Here is a 17,132-nt window from a genome sequence, read left to right as displayed (position 1 = left end):
AATGTAACTCCATAATACCAGCCTAGTTCGGCAAGGGTGGAAACTGGACTTTTATAGTCAGTTAACTCTCTTGCCTCGGGAAGATGACAGAATGAGAAGGGCGGTTAACTGGATAGACGCTCCGTGGTCAATTTAAACCAGGGAATACAGTTGATGACCATCCGTACCACAATTTCAACTTCCATTTGATTTACCAAATACGTATAGGCCACGGGCCTTTGTGTACAGAATAGAATAATAACATTGGATAATACGTTTCTTTCAATATAAGCATCATAAGTATAATAAATGTATACAGTGTATACTACAGATGATAAAAGGAGGTTGAATTTGTGATACTTTGGAGGGAGATAAAACTTGTTTTAATATAAGTTTGTCTTAAGTTATCAAACACGGATAAATATAAAGTGGTATTCCGTTTCAACACAGTTTAAACTGCATAACTTTCACTTGCGTTGATTTCGTGGAATACATGTACAATGTACATAAAGAAACGATTGGGGGCGCAGTAAAAAACGTACTCTCAGTTACTTAGGGGCCGACCATGAGATATTCTTTGTGAGAGGACGCCTGTACGTTACCGCAAAAAATAAATTATCCCACAAAACTCTGTAAACAAAGGGCTAGCTAATGTGGCTAGCTTACCCAGTTCCTTTTCTGAGTACAAGAAGCTAAACTAAACACACAAACCCCAGTCCCGCACCAAATGTCACCTGCTTGAAAATATCCGTGGTTACATTCAGCAAAAGTCATCAAGAGACACCACCAAATATTGAAAAACATATTATTATTTCGGGAGGGATGTGTACGTTTAAAAGAACATAAAAATCTTACACAAAAACATTCAATCACAGCTTCTTCACTAAAGTAGTAAAACCTACGTTTATAATAGAAGTCAAAACTTTCTTCATGGTGCTAAAACACATCGGTCTGTAAATATATAATCGGGTCTGGACCAGACAATCCAATCATTGATGTCATACGTATCGATCCACGCAATGGGGATACAATGACATCAATCAACCAAGTCAGCGAGCCTGACCACCCGATCCCGTAGGTCGCCTATTGTAACATGACGGTCACAGCTATTATTTAAAACACTGAGATATTTGATGCCCTTAAATGGCGTCTGAATTTGAACTGCCCTCTGATCTGTCTCGAGCCTGCGTGTGACTCGCCCCCCTCGTGAGCTATCGTAAACAAGCATGTCACGTGATCAACAATCAGAATTCCCAATATCCTCCTGTGTGTTTTGGTTGTCAGTGTATCGGCGTACCAGACATCTTGACACATATATCTTGAAGCAGATCTTGTAACAGAGCACCGGATCAATCTTCATAACCGTAAGTACCCGTCTTTACTGAATTATTCGATTAGCATTGACACAATAACACCAAGCATAGCTAGTGGCAAGTCTTTTGTCGCCTTTTTCGACGCATAAATATTACATCAGGGCTATTTTCTATGCACTGACACATCCTCTTGTCAACACTTTTGACTTTGGATCGTCATGTCTACATAATAGATTATTACGTTTCATGTAAATTCTACACGGCCCGTGGTGTTTCCCATACACAGAATGTCACACGGTGACGGTTTAGTTCAGACTGACATTACTTGTTATATAGGTCCGTGGACCGACATACCCCGCTGTCGATGTGACCTCGATGTGAATTGTGTGCGTGAGGGTCTGTACGGGTGGCTAGTGTGGCATTATTGTCATTGTTACCTAAAGCATGACACGTCACATTATAACACTAAGGACAAACAGTTGGTCAAGGCTTCTTTCAGTGGCATTTAGAAGTTGGTGTGATGAAGTAAGACGAGTTCTATGGATGAACAACTTCTTTATTACAATTAGTGATCACTTGCTTGATAAAGGTGTTAGGATCTACACCGAACGTCGCACTAATTGTAATAAAGAAGTTGTTCATCCATAGAACTCGTCTTACTTCATTTGGTTAAGGGTTTGATCTAAGGGTTTTTCACATTGATGAATGAAGTTGTACCAGTTAGCATTAGTGGATTTAGAAGCAGCCTGTTTCAAAAATAACATATGAGGGATATAATATTCAGATGATATTTCGTAAACGCACACTGGGCGAAGTCCCTGTTGCCTTAGTATTGTCACGAATCCTAAGTACAGTTAATTACGGGTATAAATAACTCAAAGGGACCACTAAGTTTAGATCACTATAACCCTAGTTCGTTATAGGCATATATAGATCATGCATACAGCAAATGCACGGGGATTATAAACATTTCGTTATATCCGTCAATTCGTTATAAGCGTGTTCGTTATAAACGTAGTTTACTATATATGTCTTCCATCGTCAATGGTGTGTTTCGAATACATTGAAAATCCTGTTTAAAAGATTTTGTTGTTTGTTGTTTAACGCCGCACTCAACAATATTCCAGCTGTATGACGGCGGTCTGTAAATAATCGAGTCTGGACCAGGCAATCCAGTGACTGATATCATGAGCATCGATCCACGCATTTGGGATACGATGACATGCATCAACCAACTTAGCGAGCCTGACCACCCGATCCCGTTAGTCGCCTTTTACGACAAGCGTAGTCATCTTTTACGGCAAGCAAGGGTTGTTGAAAACCTATTCTTAAACGATTCTCTATGTCATAGGTATCGATCCACGCAGTTGGGATACAATGACATCAATCAACCAAGTCAGCAAGCCTGACCACCCGATCCGGTATATATAGGTCGCCTATTGTTGCATGACGGTCATAGCTATTATATAAAACACCGAAATATTTGATGCCCTTAAATGGCTTCTGAATTTGAACTGCCCTCTGATCTGTCTCGAGCCTGCGTGTGACTCGCCCCCTCGTGAGCTATTGTAAACAAGCATGTCACGTGATCAAACAATCAGACATCCTAATAACCCCGTGTGTGTTTTGGTTGTCAGTGTCTCGGCATAACAGACATCTTGAGACATATATCTTGAAGCAGATCTTGCAACATAGCACCGGATCAATCTTCATAACCGTAAGTACCCGTCTTTACTGAATTATTCGATTAGCATTGACACAATAACACCAAGCATAGCTAGTGGCAAGTCTTCTGTCGCTACTTTCGACGTATAAATATTACATCAGGGCTATTTTCTATGCACTGACACATCCTCTTGTCAACAGTTTTGACTTTGGATCGTCATGTCTACATAATAGATTATTACGTTTTAATGTAAATTCGACACGGCCCGTGGTGTTTCCCACTCACAGAATGTCACACGGTGTGGTTCAGACTGACCACGGACTTGTACAACTTGTTATATAGGTCCGTGGACCGACATACCCCGCTGTCGATGTGACCTCGATGTGAATTGTGTGCGTGAGGGTCCATACGGGTGGCTAATGTGGCATTATTGTCATTGTTACCTAAAGCATGACACGTCACATTATAACACTAAGGACAAACAGTTGGTCAAGGCTTCTTTCAGTGGCATTTAGAAGTTGGTGTGATGAAGTAAAACGAGTTCTATGGATGAACAACTTCTTTATTACAATTAGTGCGACGTCGCACTAATTGTAATAAAGAAGTTGATCATCCATAGAACTCGTCTTACTTCATTTGGTTAAGGGTTTGATCTTTTTTTTTCACATTGATGAATGAAGTTATACAAGATAGCATTAGTGGATTTAGAAGCAGCCTGTTTCAAAAATAACATATGAGGGATATAATATTCAGATGATAGTTCGTAAACGCACACTGGAGGAAGTCCCTGTTGCCTCAGTATTGTCACGAATCCTAAGTACAGTTAACTACGGGTAACTCAAAGGGACCACTAAGTTTAGATCACTATAACCCTAGTTCGTTATAAGCAAATATACATCATACATACAGCAAATATACAGCAAATGCACGGTGATTTTAAACATTTCCTTATATCCGTCAATTCGTTATACGCGTGTTCGTTATAAACGTAGTTTACAGTATATGCCACTGGTGTGTTTCGAAAACATTGAAAATCCTGTTTAAAAGATTTTGTTGTTTGTTGTTTCACGCCGCACTCAACAATATTCCAGCTGTATGACGGCGGTCTGTAAATAATCGAGTCTGGACCAGACAATCCAGTGACTGATATCATGAGCATCGATCCACGCATTTGGGATACGATGATATAACCAGGATATAATATCGTAATTTTTTCTCCGGGCGGTCGGGTAGCCTAGTGGTTAAAGCGTTCACTCGTCACGCCGAAGACCAGGGTTCGATTCCCGACATGGGTACAATGTGTGAAGCCCGATTCTGGTGTCCCATGCTGTGACATTGTTGGAATATTGCTAAAAGCGGCGTAAAGCCATACTCACTCACTAATGTTTTCTCCGATTCAATTAATATAAATTATGTCGACTTGAATAGGTTTCTCATATTTTCAGTGTAGTCAAACACCATGGGTGGGACTTTGGAATCGCTCAGTGCCATCGTTTTGGAGTACCGAACAACGCTAATTCTGGGTCTGGGCTTGGCGGTGATGGTGTATCTGATGAACCGGAAGCGACACAAACTTCCACCGGGACCACGTGGTCTCCCGTTGCTTGGCAACATTCTAGGTAAGTTAGACAGTTATGCAAGTTTATAAATAGTTTATAAATACGAAATCTCCTCACCTAAAAACTGTCCTGATTTTACGTTGGGATGGATATTATATTTAAACTTTGAAACTAATCAATTTCCTTTTTTTAATTTACATCCTTCTTCTGCTTGGCAATGTTAAGTGTATCCCAGCTCTGATACGTACAAAAATAATCAGTGGATTTTAATACAATCAATTGCAGCTATACAAAACGTGTCGCTCTACCGGAAGCTGTCACAGTGGGAGAAGCAGTTCGGCCCGGTGATGACCCTTCACCTTGGTAAAGCATGCGCAGTTTTGTTATATAGGCTTATATTGTTCTTGAGTATAGGGATATCACCAATGATCCATATAAATACACAGGTGAGGTGAGGTGAAATGGGGTTTAACGTCGCGTCTAAGATTATTGCACTTATATAGCGACGTGCATGTACGTGTGTGTGTTTGTGTGGCTGCTTGTACCAGTCCGGACTGATGCCGATTTATAGTGCTAGCACACTGAGATACCATGCCGCAGTTTAACATGAATACCCCACTCAGACACAGTATACTGACTCCGAGCCGACCAGTCCTTGTTTTAGCCCCTTAATGCCGTGCGCCAGACAGGGAAACAACAAGTACTATATTTTAACGTCTTTGGTATGACGCGGCCGGGGAACGAACCCCGGACCTTCCGCTCTCCGGGCGGACGCTCTACCACTAGACCACGGAGGCGGTCCTATAAATACACAGGGGAACAGAAGTCTGACATTTCTCCGTACCTTCCTTTTCGGCGTACAGAGTACATTAATCTGTAATACAATTACACATAAACAATGGCTTTTAGAGACTCCCTGCTATGACAAATTATCACATACCTATCAATGATGTGAGGCATTTTGCATGAGCAATATAACCAGCATAGGGACGGTCATATCACAGGGGGTGTAAAAACCAGACCTGTATTCCACCCCTGCCAGGCTGATATGGCTTGGCGGGGCGGTCCGGGTAGCCTAGTGGTTAAAGCGTTCGCTCGTCACGCCGAAAACCCGGGTTCTATTCCAGACAGGGGTACAATGTGTGAAGCCTATTTTTGATGTCCCCCTCCGTGATATTGCTGGAATATTGCTTAAAGCGGCGTAAAACCATACTCACTCACTCATTATATGGCTTGGCAATGCATGTTGAATGGGCGATTGACAGCAGCCCGGATGGTAAGAAATTGGAGTTACTTCCCTTAGTGCGTCGTCTGCTCGTCGGCTCGGCTAGCTTTCCAGCGGCCATTTCCTTCAAACAAGGTGAAAATGAATTGCATTCACTTGCAAATAGAATCATTTTACAATTTGATGTTATGGTATATGATAAAAAGGATATATAGAGAATCTCACCCGAGTGTCTTTTGATATCAAATATATCAACACGAGTTGATAAAAGTGGAAAAACTCCGAGGCTTGCCGAGGATTTTTGCCACTTTTATCAACGAGTGTTGATATATTTGATATCAAAAGACACGAGGGTGAGATTTTATTTATCATCCAACACCATTTTTCAAACTTGTTCAATTTGTAGTGTCTGCAGTGTCTTCAGTGGAAAAAGTACTGTTAACAGCTTCAGTAGCAGAGCCATTATTGATGTCATTTGATTGTGACGTCATGGTAACCAGTGACGTCACAATGGTCTGCAAAGCATTGTGATGTAATTTCATTGCAGCGATATCTACAGTGTAGATATCGCTTGATCTAATCCAAGCGATATCTTCTGTGGGAGCCAGTGTCGGATGATAAATGTCAGTTTCCATATCATACCCCTTGTCATTCCTACCATTCTCTTCCCATTGTATACCGATCTCGAAACAATATGGGGTTTGAGGCTTCACTCGACGAAATATAAATCGTATTCGACAAAAAGCATGAAGAAGCCTCTATATACTTATATATTTTCTGAATACAAATACATTTTACCTCAACAAAATTCTACTCTATAATATTTTCTGTTAATTTCCAAATTCAAACAATAAAAATTGGGATTTACATCACTGAATCAACAGGCATGTATACCTAACCTGCATCTATCACAAGCTCATAAAGTTTTCGTGTAGGCCGACACTTCTTGTGTTTTGGATAACGCCCAGAAAGAGCTATAAGTATTTCAAAGGCATCAATACTGACATGACAAGAGCAGAAAGTTTTCTGAAAGTAATTTTAAGAGAGATGCTAGGTTGTATATATTTAGATATACATGTTCCGGAAATGACACTACCCGCCAAGGTTCAAAGTTCATCACGTTTCCATGGAAACTGTCCAAAATACAATGTTGGAAAATGTCAAAACAGCAACAGGCACCAGCGCTCAGTGTGACCAATAAGTGTTTTCGGTTTCGTAAGGCTAGATTGAATAGCGTTCGAGATATGCTCCGGAAAATATTTTTACGGACGGACCCTTACATGTAGGGGAGGGGGTATTAAAAATCAAGTCTGACATGTTTGCTATAATTGTAATGATCACCATCATCAACATGACCCATCATCATCAACAACATCGTCATCTTCAAGTATATTTTGTTTGCTGTGACTAATGCCGACGATATGTACAGTGAACCTCGGCGACTATGAACAATGCCCCGCGACATGTGCCGTGAACGTTGGCATATACTGTTGCCGAAGGGCCGGGTTCGTTTCCCCACATGGTTCGATTTCTGAAGCCAATTTATGGTGTCTCCACAGTGATATTGCGGGAATATTGCTGAAAAGGTGGTAAAACCACACTCACTCATTCACTCACTCAAGGCGATTGTGCTGTCTACCACTGATATGCAGGGGCCCCATCCACAAAACGATCGTGCAGCTAAGACGACCCTCACTCCCCATCTTCCAGAGGCAAGTGAGTTAACTGACTATAAAAGTCCAGTTTCGTGGAAACTGGACTTTTAAAGTCAGTTAACTCTCTTGCCTTGGGAAGATGTCACTCCCATACTTTAACATAGACTTCCGACAGTTGTAGCGCTACGGCTCGTGGTACGAACTCCGTACAAAGTAAACAGTTGGATATATAAAACTAGCGACTGTAAACATGACTTGTTCTGTGTAGGTCCTGTAAGCTGTGTGTTTCTCAACAACGTGGAGGCGGTGCAGGAAGCGTTCGTGCAGAAAGCTGTCGCCTTTGCTGGTCGGCCGATGACGTTCTCGGGTATGGTCAATAAATAACTACTATATAATACACGAACAACATTGAAATCCTGTATTCACAACGTATATTTACCATTCAACAAGTGATGCTTTGATCATTATTAAGAGGCGACTAACGGGAGGGGGTGGTCAGGCTCGCTGACTTGGTTTGATGCATGTCATCGTATCCCAACTGCGTGGATCGATGCTCGTGATATCAATCACTGGATTGTCTGGTCCAGGCTCGATTATTTACAGACCGCCGTCATATAGCTGGAATATTGCTGAGTGCGGCGTTAAACAACAAACTAACAAACGAACAAAACATAAATTTCAGGAAAGGCTTTCACGGAGGGAGGGAAGGACATTGCCTTCACAGATTATGGAGCAACATGGCAACTCCATCGGAAGCTGGCATTGAGAGCCCTCAAGTAAGTCTAGAAACAACTGTGTGGTAGTGACTAATTCTTTTGTGTTTACAAAGTTGTCAACCGATCTCGAGGGGTATATCGTGTAATGTACCCTGTGTGTGAGCGTATGTACCCCGAACCGTCGGGCGAGGCTCACACACAGGGTACATCACATATGCCCCGAGGGATCGGTTTACAACGAATATATCCATTCGTCACCACTCGCCCCTTTCCGGAACCTGCAAGAAGACTCGTCCCCTATCGATGAATGTCAAAACGACAAACCAATCAGAATGCGCGTATGATTTCAAGTTCTTCGTCAAAGAATCCCACAGAAATCATTTTTGATTTGACATATGTCCTGCATCTAAAAATATACCCTACATACAGTTAAATGTGTTCAATCATACTGTATAATTCCGCACGTCCCGATGTGCTTTAAGTTGCATCTGAATTATATATGATATATAGGGAAATCTATGTGAACCATTATGCAATGTGTTGACAATTATTTTAGGTATGCCCATTTGCGCTAAGACGGAAACCGGTCGCAAAAATGGCCATGGGAGGGAAACGAGTCGCTATTCGGCTTGTCCCGGAATAACACGAGTTGGTCACGAATGCGAACATATCTCACCGACATTCTTTCATGCAGGTCCGGAATACATGCTCGCAGTTACACGACTTGGCAAAACTCGTAGTAGACGACGCAAACGGACCGAGTTACTTCGCTTTAAACAATGCGTTCGGATAGACATCGGTTTATTTCAGAAACCGAACGATTCTTCTGCTTGTGCGAGATAAGCAAGCTACGATGTGTTCCGACTGATTTCCCAGCGGGTAACATGAAATTTGTACCTCACATGAGAGCGGGCTGCATGGGAGAGAGCCATTCGTCACCACTCGCCCCTTTCCGTAACCTACAAGAAGACCCGAAATAACACGAGTTGGTCATGGATGGGATGGGTGCATTCGTGACCAATTCGTGTTATTCCGGGACCAGCCGTATAGCTTGCAGGTTACGGAAAGGGGCGAGTGGTGACGAATGGGAAGAGAGTTGTCCGCTCCTTAACAATCAGAAGCTAGTATCTTTATGTAAGAAAAGATAACTATGTATGCATTTATTCTGCAACAGGTCACAATGTCACCCTTACACTGAGAAATGTATCATATAGATTTGTGTGTTTGAATACTGATAAACCTTTGTGTCTGAGCTATTTCATACAGTTACGAACTACCTACTCGTGTTATATTATCACGAAATATAGTCGAAAAAACCGTCTTATGGTATTTTCAGATTATGTTGAACTTCTTCATGATCAGCAATCAGTCATATTCAAGGTCCAACTGGAATAAAAGTAATGTACATGTCAAAATTTGAGTATTTTACACATTTTTTTGGTATCATTTGAAGGTTTAAGGTAAGTCATCCCCATTTGATAGTGATTCATGAACACATGCTCATGATATAGTCTGTATCGTACAATCGCCTTTTTGCAGAAATTTGTTTTAATTATGGAAAGGGTTATTTTACTACATTCTTTGTGACCAAAAATAGTATCACTTTTATCGTTCAACATGTCCTACATGTCCTGCAAAGAGTACGACCCGTGAAGATTCGGGTAGAATAAGTCTTCAGCAACCCATGCTTGCCGTAAAAGGCGACCATGCTTGTCGTCAGAGGCGACTAACGGGACCGGGTGGTCAGGCTCGCTGACTTGGTTGATGCATGTCATCGATCCCAATTGCGTGGATCAATGCCCATGATGTCAATCACTGGATTGTTTGGTCCAGATTCGATTATTTAAAGACCGCCGTCATATAGCTGGAATATTACTTAGTGCGGCTTTTAACAACAAACAAACAAACATACATAGAGTACAAACTGTAATGTTAATACATTGAAACTAGAGAAACTATTGAGGTTAGTAACATCGGTATAAAATAGTATTAAAGGATGGCTTGTAATGCACATGTAGGTACTACATGAAGGGCGAGAAGTTTCAGGACACGATAGTTGAAGTCATGGAAGCGGTTGCAGCAGAGATGGAAACAGAGACAGAACCGTTCGACATCTACCGCTACATCAACCTCGCCATCTTCAACATCATCAGCAAGATCTGCTTCGATGAGAAGTGAGCAACATAAATATTACTTCATATCATTTACAGTTGGTCTATGTGATCTTTCTTTCCGATGAGTGAGTGAGTATGAGTTTACGCCGCTTTTAGCAATATTCCAGCAATATCACGGCGGGGGACACCAGAAATGGACTTCACACATTGTACCCATGTCGGGAATCGAACCCGGGTTTTCGGCGTGACGAGCGAACGCTTAACCACTAGGCTACCTGACCGCCCCTTCTTTCCGATGAAAGAAGTTGATTCAGGATAATGAAAAAATACTAGTTTCACCCTAACTCAACCGGCTCATATGAACTGTTCAACGATCTGGTTGATCCGGGTTAGAGTGAGTGAGTGAGTGAGTTTGGTTTTACTCCGCTTTTAGCAATATTCCAGCAATATCACGGCGGGGGGCACCAGAAATGGGCTTCACACATTGTACCCATGTCGGGAATCGAACCCGGGTCTTCGGCGTGACGAGCGAACGCTTTAACCACTAGGCTACCCGACCGCCCCTGATCCGGGTTAGAATTGATCTTCAGCAACCCTTTCTTGTAGTAAGAGGCGGCGAACGAGATCGGGCGATCAGGCGCGTTATATTAATGCATGTCATCGTATCCCAATGCTTCTAATATCAATCACTGGATTGTCTGGTCCATCCTGGATTATTTACGAACCGCCGTGATGTAGTTGGAATAGTGCCGAGTGCGGCGTTAAACAAAAAAAACCCCCAAACAATATTTTGTTTTAGGTTTTCATCGGATAATGAAGAGTTTCTGGAATTCTGTAAAGGACTTGACACGTTCTCGGAAGAGGTAGGGAATGGGTTCCTGGAAGATGTTTTTCCTCCGATAAGACTTTATCCAACAGCTAAATTCAGGAAGTTTATGAAGATACAAGACTCTATGCTGGGATTCATTTACAAAAGGATCAACGTACATAAAGAAACGTTTTCATCGGGTGAGTATTTTGTAAAAAGTGCAACAAGTTATTACGTACCTATTTTTTGTAAACCATCTCGATTATCCAGTATACGATAGATACCCTGAACCAATGTTTTGTTTGTTTTGTTTGTTTGTTTGTTTGTTTGTTTGTCGTTTAACGTCGCACTCAGCAATATTCCAGCTATATGACGACGATCTGTAAATAATCGAGTCTGGACCAGACAATCAAGTGATTGACATCATGAGCATCGATACACACAATTGGGATACGATGACATGCATCAACCAAGTCAGCGAGCTTGACCACCAGATCCCGTTAGTCCCGTTATGTCAAAGTTCAAGATCATTTAAGAGTTTAGGAACATGGTTGTATCATTCTGGTTTGTAGTTTTACTTTAACAGTCCTGAGACTTGGTAATCGATGGATGTTAATAAGTTGTCAAGATTAAGGTCTTGGTCTGGAGGGGACACGGGTAGCCCAGTCGTCTAAGGCACTGCGATTCGCTGTGCAGAAACCTATGATTGTGGGTTCGAATCCGAGTTCGCCCCGATTATGTTTCTAGGTTTGTCAGCATTATACCCGTGCTCGTGGGTTTCACCGAAGTGGTAAACGTCTGAGACCTGCATCACTTCGGGTTTTCCTCCCTCATTAAGCTGACACGTTGTGATATAACTGGAATACTGTTAAAAGCGGCGTTAAACCCAGCTCACTCACTCACTCTTGGTCTGGAAATTATCTGCTTGGACTGAAAATACTTTCAAACACCTTTGGTGAATTCCATCTTTAAGAACATGCGAAAAGTGTGACGGCGAAAGTATTACTTACATGTGACGATGAGTTCTGATTTCCAGGGGGGCACGGTTGGCCCAGTCGTCTAAGGCGTCGCGATTCGCTGTGCAGAGTTGCGTCCCTTGGGCACGCCAGAAACCTATGATTGTGGGTTCGAATCCCGGTTCGCCCCGATTATGTTTCTAGGTTTGTCAGCATTATACCCGTGCTCGTGGGTTTCACCGAAGTGGTAAACGTCTGAGACCTGCATCACTTCGGGCTTTCCTCCCACATTAAGCTGACACGCCGTGATGTAACTGGAATAAAGTTAAAAGCGGCGTTAAACCCAACTCACTCGCACTCACTCACTCTGATTTTCAGATACACAACGTGACTTCACAGACGCCATGTTGATTGCCCAGAAGGAAGCAGAGGCGGAAGAGAACCCGGAACTACTTGCGCAGATTACCAACACGCATCTCGGCCAGACCGTATCGGATGTTTTTCAAGGTAATAAAATGTATAACCTTGTTAAAAGCTGGGAAGGAAGCTACTACTTGAAACAGAGATCATATTATTATGTTGATATCTGAAAATTATTGCAATGAAGTTGAAGTTGGTCAATACTAATGTCTATCTCATTTCAACGTGAATGTAAACAGAAACGTTTAGATTCTGAATTTGAAAATTTTGAATTGTGTTTGCATTTCGATTTTAAATTAAAGTTATTATATATATATATATATATATATATATATATATATATATATATATATATATATATATATATAGTCCAGATATTCCTGCACGTGCTTGTCAAAACTCCTTTATCCACACAAGATCTTTCGCCGTTCAACGGCTCTTCAGGTGTAATTTTGACAAGCACGAATATCTGGACTCTGTTTTTTCTATATTTAATACTTAAGCACCTGATGAAATCACTTGTTTTTTATGTATAACGAGTAACGATAACAACGACATTATCAATTCCCCTTGAGATGGAATCCAAAATCGTTTCTCGCGATTGTAAATGACACCTTTAGGTGACATGAGTATTCGTTGAAAATTCTGCAGCGGAATTTACGTTGTGAGCTTTCTCCTCGCAGCGGGGGTGGACACGTCCCGACAGACTCTTCACTGGACAATCCTGTACTTAGCTGCACACCCAGAAGTGCAGGCGAAACTCCATGCGGAAGTGGACAGCGTGATAGGTAAGAAACACCTTTGGAATTCAAATTGTTCTCTGTCAGTGACTTTAACAAGGTGATGATTACGAAGTTAAACACAGGCATTTAGACAGTGTCTTCCCAGGAAGGTCCAACAATTACACGATATGTATTGCTCGATCTGTACTGTATACCCCGCTGTACGGAACCTTTTTAGGGCCATTTATGTTTTTGGTTTTTTTTCTTGAAATTTCAAGATACTTAGTTATAATTTCAAGATACTTAGTTGAAATTTCAAGATATTAACTTGAAATATCAAGATAATAAGTTGAAATATCAAGATAATAAGTTGAAATTTCAACTTAGTATCTTGAAATTTCAACTTAGTATATTGAAATATCAAGATCATTATCTTGACATTTCAACTTATGTATCCTGAAATTTAGACACCAAAGAGCCTGAAGTACGTTAATAGTTTCTGAGGGTTTGAAATAAGATTTCTTTTTCTTGGGTGAAGCAGAACATCTATGTAAAGTACGGGTGTTCTTATTTTTCTATTCTATTTTTTCTAATGCTATATTCCTAAGGCTCAAAGTGGGCTCAAAGACTCAAAATAATGATGCTTCAGATTGTTGAAAAAACAAGACATTGCCGCCGTAAAATTACATTTTTGCAAGGTGTTTTTCATTTTTACAATTCAGGCCCATAATCAAAATTTAAAAATCCCCCCCCAAGAATATCAAATTGTCGGTCCGTAAGACTCATGAGTTCAACTGTAACAAGAAACCGGGATATGGATGTAATATTAATAACAAGGATGTTCCAGTAGCCTCCTACTGGGTTGTAAGTATAATTGTTGGTATGGATTGTTCATGAAACACGTGAATTCACAGGTCAGCGCCGAGTGCCGATGTTGTCCGAGCGACACAAGCTGCCGTACACCGAGGCCGTGTTATATGAGAGTATGCGGATGGCGACTGTTGCACCTCTCAGCCTCCCCCACTCAACCACTTGTGATACAACGCTCGGTAAGACGGGCGCAGTTCAGAAATTTATGTTTATCATTAACGTCATGGCTACGATTAATATCAGTGTGTTTCCAAAAGTTAAGGGGCGGTGTGAAAGCCTTGTGGTTAAAGCAATCGCTCGTCACGCCGAAGACCCGGGTACAATTTCCCACATGAGTGCAGCGTATTCCGTATGTGCCCCGCCGTGATAATGCTGGAATATTGTTAACAGCGGCGTAAAACCATACTCACTCACTCACTCAAAAAGTTCATGGTTGGTCTTGATATTCGTGTCTGTATACATGGGCAACAACTTGCGATGATTTTTACTTATCTTACATATTTATATTAATATCTTCTTATTTGGGGGCACGGAGGGCCCAGTGGCCCAGGGCACCACGATTAAATTTGCAAAAATGCATCGATGAACTGTACAAGAATCCGCAGACCGTGGGATCGAATCCCGGAGTCGTCGCGTGTGACCCGTTGCTCTGCCCGTCCTATAAGCGCGGGTTTCAATACTTGACCTGTGTCATTTCGCACTGTTCAAAGCGGCGTTAAACCCAACTCACTCACTGTTCCTCTTTTTGCATCTGTGTTTGTTTTTATAACATTCTCCTTTTGCGCGAAACCTAGGTTCGACTCCCGGTTATATTTCTAGGTTTGTCAGCACCATACCCGTTCTCGAGGGTTTTACCAAGTGGAAAACATCTGAGACCTGCATCACTTCGAGATTCCCTCTCTCATTAAGCTGACACGTTGTGATATGACTGGAATACTGTTCAAAGCGACGTCAAACCCAGCTCACTCATTCACTCACTCACTCACATTCTTTCAGGTGACTACGAGATTCCCAAAGGGACAATGGTGATGGCCAACCTCTTCGCTATCCATCATGATCCAAGACACTGGAAAGAACCAGAAGTCTTTAATCCAGAACGTTTCCTGGATGATTCTGGAAGGTTTGCACCAAAGCCAGAAAGTTGGATGCCATTCTCCGTCGGCAAGAGATCGTGTATGGCGGAGGCGTTGGCCAAACCGGAACTACATCTTCTCTTGGCGTCTTTCATGAGATCTTTTGAGATTCGTCTGCCGGACGGGGTGACCCCTGACCTTGAACCACAAGGAAGCTTCACCTGTTTGCCTAAGCGCTATAAGGTTGTCATCAAAAACAGACTGGTGTGATATGTGAAAAGACGGCCTACCACATGTGATGTTCACAAGTAACCAGAAGACGAGTTACACATGAAATAGACAGAATTATACTACTTATATATTTATACTTATATACTTATTTACTTACGTGGGAATAATCTGGTTAGAAATAGTGTCTCACTTTAAAGCCTTTTTTAACCTCAAAGCTCTATGTGTAATCTTCAACTATATAAGACGTGTTTTTTTCTTCACATCTAGCTTTGCTTCATCTGTGACATCTGAATATTAAAAAACAATAGATCGATTTTTCATTGAAGCGATCCTCAAACTTAATTATCTTTTTTAGATGAATTGTTGTCGCTTCATATCATTCAACATGTCACAAACTGTTAACATTACGCCATTAGAACAAGCATGGACTAAATTTCATTCACTAACATAGACAACATTTTCTTTATTAACGTGTCAACGTGAATATACATGGATATATACTGAAGGCAAAACACGGATTGTCCTCCACCAACTACATATATATATGTGGTCTTTCTGTACCCTCGGTCTTTGTACAAGCTACTTAATTCTTTGTGTGAAGTATGTGTACGCTAATGACCTACTCTTGAATGTACAGAAAATCTATGTCTATATTCCACCTTGAAACACCGTAGCTGCCTATATCTACTTTTGATCATGTTCTACTTTTTTGTAATTTTAAAAATACATTGAAAGGAACAAAACAATAATAGTCTTCTTCGACTTTTTTGTACCCAATGGAAGTAGGAAATGTACACTAATGAAAATGTAGGTTTTCGTGGAAAGAAAACATACGTTAGATTTGAATACAAGTATGTCAAATAATGGTTTGCGATATTATTTTATAAAGACATGCTTACTTGACACGTATCTTGCGAAACATTCAGTTCTTTGAACTCCTGATTATCTCATCCTGTGGCGATGCAACTCGATAACTTTGGCATTTTGTAGCAGAATCCGACTGTTACGAGGAGAAAATGGTCATCTGTGTGTCAACGTGGATCATAACTCATATCAACGGCCCAGCGAATGTATTTAGTTATGATATCAATGTCCAGACATGGGTCGCTACTGATGAGTGAGTGAGTATAGTTTTACGCCGCGTTCAGCAATATTCCAGCAATATCACGGCGGGGGACATCAGAAATAGGCTTCACACATTGTACCCATGTCGGGAATAGAACCCGGGTCTTCGGCGTGACGAGCAAACGCTTTAACCACTAGGCTACCCGACCTCCCCTGCTACTGATGAAATCAGTGAACCAACATATATAACAACTCAAGATATGGATGTCCCAAAGAAGTTCATCACTTATAATATCAGTGTGGATCGTTACTTATCTTCATGTCCCAATGTCCCAACGTGGATAGGTACTCATGATATTACTGTCCCATCGTGGGTCGTTATTAATTATATTAATGTATCAACGTGGGTCGTTATTAATCATATTACTGTCCCATCGTGGGTCGTTATTAATGATATTACTGTCCCATCGTGGGTCGTTATTAATTATATAAATGTATCAACGTGGATCGTTACTCATGATATAAATGTCCCAACCTGGATCGCTACTCGTGATATAAATGTCCCAACCTGGATTGTTACTCGTGATATTAATGTCCCAACGTGGATCGTTACTCATGATATCAATGTCCCAACGTGGATTGTTACTCGTGATATTAATGTCCCAACCTGGATTGTTGCTCGTGATATTAATGTCCCAACGTTGATCGTTACTCGTGATATAAATGTCCCAACCTAGATCGTTACTCATGATATCAATGT

At 41.3% G+C, this 17,132-nt stretch overlaps 1 protein-coding gene across 2 annotated transcripts; it reads left to right on the top strand.

Annotated features, from left to right (window-relative positions):
- Positions 1–1,212: 1,212 nt before the first annotated feature.
- LOC124124081 (steroid 17-alpha-hydroxylase/17,20 lyase-like) lies at positions 1,213–16,173 on the top strand. 2 transcript variants are annotated; one of them, XM_046487199.2, is made up of 12 exons: positions 1,213–1,343; positions 2,930–3,009; positions 4,404–4,577; positions 4,803–4,880; positions 7,666–7,764; positions 8,080–8,173; positions 10,132–10,287; positions 11,027–11,235; positions 12,370–12,498; positions 13,095–13,199; positions 14,048–14,182; positions 15,000–16,173. In XM_046487199.2, exons 3-12 carry the CDS (start codon positions 4,418–4,420, stop codon positions 15,344–15,346), a joined length of 1,512 nt encoding a protein of 503 aa, XP_046343155.2. In that variant the 5' UTR covers positions 1,213–1,343; positions 2,930–3,009; positions 4,404–4,417; the 3' UTR covers positions 15,347–16,173. The 2 variants fall into 2 exon arrangements, with proteins under 2 accessions (XP_046343155.2, XP_046343157.2); XM_046487201.2 differs by lacking the exon at positions 2,930–3,009.
- Positions 16,174–17,132: the final 959 nt, after the last annotated feature.

Source organism: Haliotis rufescens, unplaced genomic scaffold, assembly GCF_023055435.1.
Source record: "Haliotis rufescens isolate VD_foot unplaced genomic scaffold, xgHalRufe1.0.p SCAF_76, whole genome shotgun sequence".
Classification (NCBI taxonomy): Eukaryota; Metazoa; Mollusca; class Gastropoda; order Lepetellida; family Haliotidae; genus Haliotis; species Haliotis rufescens.
Note: the sequence above shows the minus strand (reverse complement) of the source record. Positions and strands in the feature narration are given on the sequence as shown.